This window comes from Macrotis lagotis, chromosome 4 (genome assembly GCF_037893015.1).
Source record: "Macrotis lagotis isolate mMagLag1 chromosome 4, bilby.v1.9.chrom.fasta, whole genome shotgun sequence".
NCBI lineage: Eukaryota > Metazoa > Chordata > Mammalia > Peramelemorphia > Peramelidae > Macrotis > Macrotis lagotis.
The window spans coordinates 58,319,629-58,329,876 of NC_133661.1; the positions used below are offsets into that span (position 1 = coordinate 58,319,629).

Consider the following 10,248-nt stretch of genomic DNA (forward strand, 5'->3'; position numbering starts at 1 on the left):
AACTCAAGTTTTTTTTTTCCCTAGCCCTCACCCTCATCTAGGGCATCTGAAGTTCTTCATGCTACTCACAGACCAATATTTGGAAAATCATAAGAATACCCTGTGTTCAAGAATTTTCCTAGGGTTATTTATTCCTCCCAAGGCTTCCTACATGCACAAATGTGATTACATTAAATAAAATCAAAACTATATGTGCAAGTTTAACTTTGTGATTATGAGCAAACAGTTTCTCCAGCTAAGCCTTAGATCCCTCAGATTTAAAACGGAAAAAAAAGAACTAAAATAAACAAAGAAACCATAAAGTCCCTTCTAAATCTTTTTGTTATGTTCAATTTCCTTGGTAAAGATACTGCCATTTTCTTCTGCAATGGATTGCACAAAGATTAAGTGACTTACCCAGGCTCACACTGATATCTATAGGGCTGGAACTCAGGTCTTTCTGACTCCAGGTCCAGAACTCTATCTACTAACTATATCTAATAGTTGTCTCTTAATTCTTTTAGCCTCTTTTAATGTCAGTTGCCTCACCTGTTAAAGGGAGTAATGACAGAACTTACTTCCCAGGATTATTGTAAGGTTCAAATTAGATAATATGTATACATATATATATGTATAATATTTTACAGAGATAAAAGCATATATAAATGGTAGATTATATTATTTTTAATAATAATATACACCTGAGCTTTACAATTCTTGAATAGTATCCCTAATTTGTATCAGTCATATACTATATTTTAGGTAACCACCATGAACCATTTGAGTTTTGTTTTCAGACCTATTTATGAATTCGCTGGTGAAGGGAACTACCAAAGAGAATAATCTCTACCTAGGAACTCCATTGATGGTCCTATGACATTGCTTGGGACACTGAAAAGTTTGAGTGTCTTCAACAGGGTCAAACAAATATGATGTATTACAGTAGGCCTTAAACCCAGGTCTTTACTGACTTAGAAGCCAGTGTTCCATCTGCTATAACACAGAATCTCTAAGAAGTCCATGCAGCATAGGAGAGATCCAGTCCAGAGACTGAGAAATGCACAAGGAAGGAAAAAGTGGGGAGTTTACATTAAAGTAGAAAATTGGGTAGCAAGACAATGAATCAGAGATCTTTTGTGAGACTACAGTGTTGATTATCTCTGATATGGCCAAATAGAGATTCCTCTGAATTGTGAATGCTACTCCCCTGCTTCCCAAACAAAGGAGCCAGATCTTGGGAGAAAATAGGAAGGTAAATAAGACAGCAGTTTCTAAAATTTACATCTATTTTCATAAAGTTCAAATAATTTCATACTAAGTCCAGGTGGACTTTTTTAATATGAATGACATAGGCCAAGACTAAGGAGCAGCTATCAACTATGACTAGCAGCCTTTGAATATGTTTAAACATGAATTTCTATCTAGTTAAGAATAAAAAGAATATTGGGTAAATATGGAGTAAAATACAGAGTAATAGAGTAAAAAGAACATAGGTTTTTGAAACTATAAGAAAACCCTATCTAGTTCAATTTCCCTTACTATAAAGACAAGGAAATCAAGGACCAAGAGACAATGCAATTTGTCCATGATTACAAAGCTGAGTAGCAAAATCAGCACTAAAATTAGGATCTCTTGAATCCCCAACAGCTATAACAAACTTTTTTTTGTGTCTGTGGCTTAGGGCACAAAGTTTGCTCTCAATTCAAGTGAAATGCCAATGATATCTTAGTCCAACTTCTAAGAGAACATGAAGAGTGGGAGAAAAACAGGACAGGTCTGTGTTGGGGTTTAAATTGCTTGGTGTGACTGCTGAAGGGTGATGAAGAATTATGTGCCATCAAATAACTCCCAATTGTCAATAGTCTTGCAAAATAACTAGTTTTTTCCCCCCTAGGCTGCTGATATCATCTTGAGAAAGATATCTGGTCACTCCCACCCTAATTATAGCTCTGCTCCTTCTTCATCATCTTTGCTCCCTGGCAAAACTTGGTATCATCTTTAAGTTGGTAGCTTTCTACTCTATGAATTGGCAGAAAACATACTCTCACTGTCTCATGTGAGAGGTATGCTGATCATTTCATCTCATTAAAAATATAGTAGTTATTATACACAGAAACTGCAAAAATGGAAATGGAAACTATGCATCCAAAAGATCAAAAGCAAATGTAACAAAATTATGAAGGTCAAGCAGGACTCAAATGAAGAGATAGGAGACAATGCCCCAAACCCATTTGTACAGTAAAAGTGGGATGTCTACAGTTGTTACAAAGAGCACAGGTTTTCAGACTTTTCCAAGGCATTGATCAGTTTTGTTGATTCTCATAAAAATATATTTATTATATGGCTTGGTTCTCTAAGATGGGGCTTCTGCTGAACTGCAGACACTGCATATGCAAAATTCCCAATCTTGATACTTATGTAGAATTTGAGTGATGAATAAATTTCTTTGATTTACAGGAGACTCAACAACAAAGATCACTCTTAATGGATATTATTATTATTTTGGTGTTAGGTATGGTGAGTTATTTAGAAAGGAGAAGTTAGTTGATGGGATGGACTGTCCATAATTATGCCTTAGAGCCCCCCTCCAAATTTAGACTTCACTCCCAGCTATGTCATTTAATAATCGCGTGAACAAAGACAAGGCACTGTATTTGTCCAGTTCTTCACTGAAGAAATGGGTATGATGGTGCTAAGAATACCTGTGCACTAGGATGTTATAATGAAAGATTTTGTAAACTACTATATCAATGTGAATGACTGTTAAAGCTGCTATTTGGAAGTCCTGCAAATAGGAACTTGGGATCTCCTGGAAGTGACCCCAGATCTTGAAAGGTGACCACACTAAAAGGCATGTTCTAACTTATAGGTCCTGTTAAGGGCTGAAAGGGCTTCCAGGATGGATACCACGCCCTTCTGTGCATCTGTTATCCAGGAAGCAGCTCAGTTGAGTGCAGAGATATCATGGGTTTCGATCTGTATTTGAGAAAAGACTACTCCATATCCATGGAGTCCCAGTCCTTTAAGTACTGAAGATTTGCATAGATATAATAGATTTACATAAACCCCTTTATATTGCTTATTAATATAAATAACTTCCACATTTGAACTTAATTAATCATCTTCCTTACATGCATACTTTTTAATCCCTAGGAATTCTGAGCAACAAAATGTAATGCAGGTTCACAAAACCTGTACATATCAGCTTCATCTATTCTAAAATTATCTCTAAGATTTCTCTCCAGGGGAGCAAAGTTTGCAGCCAGTGCACTGAACCCTGGGCAGCAAGTCTACAGTCACACATTGATGCAAAAAGAGGCCAGATGTTAAAATTAAGTCTTGGAGCCACACATGAAGGAAAACACATTAAAAATTGAAAGGGGAAAGTCTGACACTCCTACCAACTCTTCTTGCTTCTGTCCTCCTGTTGTTACTAGGATAAACATTTGGACAACTCTAGATAAATACAACTCTGTGTGTATGTGTGACAGGCAGCTTGTCTGAAAGAAATGCCTCCTGCCCCCTCATCAAGACCTCCATGGAAATTCATTCCTCAATTCACAACAAAAACTTGCCTTCTTGTAAGGCAAAGGTTCTTAACCCAGGGAGCAATGACCCAAGCTTATATTTCAAGGAGTCTGTGGATTTAGAGAGGAAAAATACTATATCTAAATTTCCACTAATCTCTAACTAAAATTTAGCATTTCAAAAATAATTTAAATTTAAAAAATGAAAATAAATAAAATATAAAATTTAGCCTTTCCTTCAGTTATATAAAATCACGATTCTAGGAAGTCCAGAGGTTTTAACTTCCCTGGGCTTCAGTTTCTTCATATTGCAAATGAGGAGTTTGAACTAGATAAGCTCTGAGGTCCCTTCTAACTCTAAATCTTTGATGCTGGAATATTGGGCACTGGCTACTATATTAGGTACAGAGGCACCCCATGCATGAAGAAAACAATCTTGTCTGGAGACATGAATTCTACTCTTGGTTGTGACTTGAGCTATGTTACTGGCCAAATTGTATACTATCTCTAGGCTTCAGATTGGACTAAATAAAGCCTGAGGTCTTGTCTTTCTTGAAAGTCTATGCTTCTATAATTCTATACTCTCTAGGACCCCACGTAGCTGGGAAATGCTATTGTTCTGTGAGCTACTCAGGAAGGAAAAGATTCAGCCTGGTCCTACGTAGAATTTTTTTTTCCAAAGAGACCAGCTGGCAGATTAAGTAGTAGCAAACCTGGACATGTGGGCAGGCAGTGTCTGTGCAAGCAAATATTAAAAGTCAGGCCAAGAAGCCACAGGAACTAATTAGTTTAAAGCAAAGTAATGTCAAAAAATACCACAGCCAAGATTCCAGTGGCTTATGAGGAAACAGGTTGGAAAAGATGTTGGTCCAGGTCAGGGAGGGCACTAAACTAGAAAATTTAAAAAAAAAAAAAAAAGAAAGAAAGAAAACTGACTTCCAGTCCAGACTATCATTCATCTACAGTGTGACTTTAGGTACCTCTCTTCATTTTAAAATGGGAATCAACACTTAATAACAACCTTTCTGGCCATGGATTGGAGTGGGAAAAGAATAAAGATGGTCATCTGTTAGGAGGAGCTTGAAAGAGTGCAGACAAATGGTAATGAGAGGCTATACTTGGGCAGTAGTTGTAGGAACAATGAAAAATGTAATTCAACAATATCTAGTAAATGACTGGATCTGAGAATAAAGATCTGAACGAGTTCATAGTTATAAACATGGCAGACTTTCACAATGAGGTCCATTCTATCTCTCCAGCATTATTATAATACATGATTCCCCTGCCTTTAGGCTGTGATTCAGCTTGGTCTTCTTGGACTTTCTTCATGCCTTTACACTGACTTTCCCCCATTTCAAAAATTCACTTTTTTTCACTTCTTACTCTTAGAATCCTTTGCTTCTTTCCTTCAAAACTCAGTTCAAATGTGACCTCGTATATGAATTCTTTTCAGATTCTCCAGCTATTAATGCTCTTTCATCGAAAACTGTTTTAACCATTGGAAAGCAGTTCGACAAAAAACTGGGCACAGATCCATATCTCACACTGCATGTGTGTTTGTGTGTGTGTGTGTGTGTGTGTGTGTGTGTGTGTGAGTGTGAAACAAGGTCAAAATAGATAATTATTAAGAGTAAAAGGGTGGGGAGGCTAGGTGGCACAGTGGATAAAGCATTAGCCCTGGAGTCAGGAGTACCTGGGTTCAAATCCAGTCTCAGAGACTTAATAATTACCTAGCTGTGTGGCCTTGGGCAAGCCACTTAACCCCATTTGCCTTGCAAAAACCTAAAAAAAGAGTAAAAGGGTAATGTAAAAAATTAGGGGAATATGAGGGAAATGTACAGAACTATGGACAAAGGAAGAGTTTATGACCAAATAAGATATAGAAAGCCACAAAAGTAAAATGCATAATTTTGATTACATGAAATTAAAAAGGGGTTGCACAAACAAAACTAATATAGCCAAGATTAGAAGTAAAGCAAGAGACTAGAGGAAAATTTTACAGAAAGTTTCTCTGATAAAGACCTCATTTCTCAAATATGTATGAAATGCAGTCAAATTTATAAAAAATAATGTCACTCACCAGTTAATGGTGGCCAAAGGATATAAAGAATCACTTTTAAGAAGAAGAAATCAAAGATTTTAATAGTTACTTAAAAATGATCTAGCTTACTATTGATTTAAGAAATATAAATTAAAACAGTCCTGAGATACTACCTCACACCTACCAGATTGACTAACATGATAGGAGAAGAAAATGGCAAATGCTGACTGAGATGTGAAAAAATCTGTGCACTAATGTACTAATGGTGGAATAATAAACCGGTCCAATCATTTTGGATAACAGTTTGGGACGATGTCCAATGGTTTATAAAACTGCACACTCTTTGACCCTGCAAAAAATGACATCTTTATGCAAAAGAGATTTTCTAAAAGGGAAAATGATCTATTTGTACAAAAATAATTTATAGCCTTTTATTTTGTGGTGGCCAACTGCAAACTTAGGGAATGCCTGTCAATTGGAGAATGTCTGAACAAGCTGTGCTGTATCATTGTGATGGAATACCATTGTCTTAAAAGAAATTTCAAGCAGGATGGCTTCAGAAAAACTTGGAAAGATTTATATAAATGTATGCTACAGGAATATTGTAATGATTATCAGCTATGAATGACTTAGCTATTCTCAACAATACAATGATCAAAGCCAATTTTGAAGGATCCATTATGAAATATGCTATCTACTTCCAGAGAGAGAACTGATGAATTCTGAGTGCAGATTATAAGCATACTTTCAAAGCTTTATTTTTGTATGGTGTTTTCTTTTACAACATGACTAATAAGAAAATGTGTTTTACATAACTCTATGTGTATAATCAATAATATATTGCTTGCCTTATCAAGATATAAGGAAGTAAAGAAAGGGAAAGAGTTTGGAATGCAATTTTTTAATAAAATGAATATATTATAATTTTTTATAATTTTTATAAAATTTTATAAAATTAACTAAAATGTTTAAATGGAATTGAAAACATTTAGCAAAAATACATTTTAAAATTTTTTTTAAAAATTAATTTCACCTCTGATCATGCCAACTGTGTGACTTTACATAAGTTATCTAACTTCTAAGTTTTCTGTAGAAAACATTCTAAGTTTATTAGTTGCAAAGAAGATGCTAACCTGCTTTGGTAGAGGAAGTTTCCTCATTTAGGAATTTCTTGTAGTAATAAAATCACAATTTCAGTTCCTATCTGCCTAAATTTCATACATACTTAATTGTATTTATCTTTTCTGGTGGAATGGAAGCTTCTAAAATTAAGGACTGACTCATTTTCCTTTTTGTGTATGACATACATAAGGAGCATAATAAATGCTTATTGATAAAGTGATTTTGGTGTCACAAAAAGAAATAATGAAGAAGGAACAGTTTTAGGAAAAAAATGCCTTTTGATTTTGGATTTGTTGAGTTTGAGGTCCTAGTGGACTTCATATCCAAGTATGTCCTAAGGACGGTTGGAAAGAAGCAGCTAAAGTTCAGAAGAGAGGTTAGAACTAGAAAAAATTAATTTGTAACAAAATTAAAATGAGCAAATTACTCCAATGGAGGAATAATGAAAAGTCACTTCCCCATCTTTTCTTTGCAGGGGAGAGAATATGGGTGTGTTATACTGCAAATAAATTCAGACATGTTCAATATATAAGTGGATTAGATTTACTGAATTGCTTTCTTTCCTCTTTTAAAAAAATTGTCATTAAGAATAGCTATCTGGAGTTGGAAGGGGCACATATCTGGAAATGTAGGTAATATAAAAAATAAAATATATCAACAAACATTTATTTTTAAATTTTAGTTTGGGAAGCAGATTACATAGCAATGTGAATGATTATGCTAAAGATAAAATGCAGAAAGAAGCAAAGGGACTGAGCAGGGCCCTTGGGGGGATACAAAAAACTCAGAGGAAAAACTAAAAAATAAGGGATGAGATAGAAAGAAGAGAAGAGAAAATGTATAAATAGGTCAGCAAATGTTAGGGGAAAAGGAAAATTAAGGAAGTTTTTATCCAAAGACCTCAGTATTTTCAGTAAAGTTAGATATATGGTTATCTGTAGCAAGCACACTGCTAGGTTAAGAGGGAAGACAGGTATTTGGAGAGGCAAAAGATTTGAACAATTGACTATTGAGAATGAAATAAAAATCAGCTTAGCAGGTAGGTGGCACAGTGAATAAAGTATGGAACTTGGAGTCAGAAAAATTTGAATTCAAATCCCACCTCACTCTTAGATGAAACAAACAAACAAAAAGAAAATCACCTCTATAACATCCCTGACAGGTGGTAAATTGTGCATTGTTGAACAACTTCAGGACTGCTTCAGTGAACTCATTACTCTACTATCTGGAGGTCAGTCTACCTTTTTGGCAGTTCTAACTTTTAATTCTAACTTTGGGTTCTTTTATTAGAACCAAATCTGTTCCTCTGTTCCTCTTGGTCCTCATTCTGACCTATAGGGGCACATAAGATAAATATATTAGTCCTTTTTCCCCACAAAATAATCCTTCAAATGTTTGAAGACAGTGTTCATGTCCCTGTTAAGTCTTCTCTTTTCAGGCTAAGTATCTATAGTTCCTTCCAGTGATCATCATCATATGATCTGGTTTCTTGTCTACTAACCATCTTGGAGGACTTCCCTGACCTTTCCAATCCATAGTCATCTTCTCTTCCTCTGAAGTTCATTAAAGTAAATGAATAAAATCCAGAGTTGAGAAGAATGATATAATCTGAATTTCCTTATTTTACAGATTCAGAAACTGTTCCTCAGGAAACACAGGACTTGTAAAATTAGTCAAATGGATATTTAGTAGCAGAGCAAGAATCTGGACTTTGAAGGTCCATTCACTACAAATAGAAAACTCTTTCCTCAGCAAATACTCTGGGGAAATAACAAAAAGGCTCAGAGCAATGAACATTCACAAGAGTCTGATGGGCCTCAATGTCTTCCTAACTTATTTACTAATCACTTTGAATACACATCTGAATTTATCCCCTAAAGGGATTCAACTCAACCAGGTTCAAGGAAAAAAAGATTACAAAATAGGCAGTCAGGAAGCTAACCCAAGGCAAATGAGTCCTCTTTAAGTAGCTGGAGAATATAAATGACTTTCCCAAGTCAAAATAAAGCTCGCTTGCTCTCTCTCTCTCTCTCTCTCTCTCTCTCTCTCTCTCTCTCTCTCTCTCTCTCTCTCTCTCTCTCTCCCTCTGTGTGTGTGTGTGTGTGTGTGTGTGTGTGTGTGTGTGTGTGTGTATGAGAGAGAGACACAGAGAGATAGAGATAGAGGCAGAGAGAGACAGATAAATAGAGGGGAGAAGACAGAGGCAAAGCTGCCATTCCCAGCAAGTCCTGTCTTTACAATTAGGCTGTTTTTCTTTGCTTTTCACTTTTTTGAACTGTTCTCCATTTTAAGGTAGGGAGGGTGGGGGTTGTGGCACAAACTGTGATCACTGAAAAGTATGTCTCCTCCCTAACTATCATTTTGGAGCCCATTTTCTATGAACTCCCTTAAAGTATACCCAGATTCTTGTTCTTTAGGCACAAAGAAGGAGGTTACTTTAGAGAAACGGGTCACACCTCCCAAATAAAAGTAGAAAGTGTCCCTCTCCTTGTCCCAGCAGCTCATCACCACTAATCAGAAAACAAAAGAATGATCAGGTCTAATACTCAGGATACAATTTACCATGGCAAAAAAAGGATCATCCATAAAACAGGATAAGTGATAATCATTTCAAAAGAAAAATAAGGAGAGGTTTAGGGGCCTTACCAAGACTCTGCCAGTTAATGTCTGGGCAGAGATCATCACACCTGCCCAGTCTTTCACAGAAGTCATCCAACCAACTTCTGCTGCCACCGCCTCCTCTTTTTCATCCACTGGTTTGAGGGTACCATCTGCCTGAGTAGCGCCATTGTTAATCTTCTGGGCTTCCTGACAATAGAAAAAACAGGAGATTGGAACATTGAGTCAAGTAGGTAAACAAAGAAGAGCCAGTACCTAATAAGGTAGAATTAGGTTCAGGAGTCACTAAGCTTGGGTAAACCTGAAAGAAGTTATTTGGAACTACTCCATCATCTTGTCATGAAAGTTTTTCAGGACCCCCTGATCCTTCATCATCACATATACTTGATAAGTCAATCTACTGTTGTGGTGCTGAAATATGTATATGCACACACACACACACACACACATATATGTATATACACACACACACATATATATGTATATACACACACACACATATATATGTATATATGTATACACACACACACACATATATATATGTATATATGTATATACACACACACACACATATCTTCATTCTCATCTATCTATAAACTATTGGCCATTCCCCAAGACCAAATGTGGAAAGAGCATCCCAACTTCCATGTTCCTTCTGAGGTCAGCCAGCGATCCTACTCTGAAAATAGGGAAGGAAACTTGTGGATTGTTGTCTGTTCTCTGTACATAAAGCTTCAGTTGTCTACGTGCCCATTCTCTGAAGAAGAAATAAGATGTATTAAAGAGTAGCAAAGCAAGAGGGGAAAACTAAAGATGGATTTCTTGTACTAGGATATATGAGTTTCTTTAAGGGACTTTATCAAGGAAAGCAATGGGGTAAATGCTATGCTTTATTTTTCTCCTTGCACTTATTCTCTGTGTGTCCTGAACCAACCTTAACCTCTCTTAATTTTAGTTTTT

At 36.0% G+C, this 10,248-nt stretch overlaps 1 protein-coding gene across 10 annotated transcripts in view; it reads right to left on the minus strand.

The window, feature by feature from the left end:
• The window catches only part of KCNMA1 (potassium calcium-activated channel subfamily M alpha 1), a 637,032-nt gene extending 627,317 nt beyond the window's left edge, over nucleotides 1-9,715 (minus strand). For 3 of the 10 annotated variants that reach the window (XM_074232920.1, XM_074232917.1, XM_074232915.1), the window contains exon 1: nucleotides 9,316-9,713. In XM_074232920.1, coding sequence (XP_074089021.1) covers nucleotides 9,316-9,381 — 66 coding nt within the window. In that variant the 5' untranslated portion in view covers nucleotides 9,382-9,713. Of the gene's footprint in view, nucleotides 1-9,315 lie in introns of all 10 variants that reach the window. The other 7 variants (XM_074232914.1, XM_074232913.1, XM_074232916.1 and 4 more) reach the window with 5 other exon arrangements.
• Nucleotides 9,716-10,248: the final 533 nt, after the last annotated feature.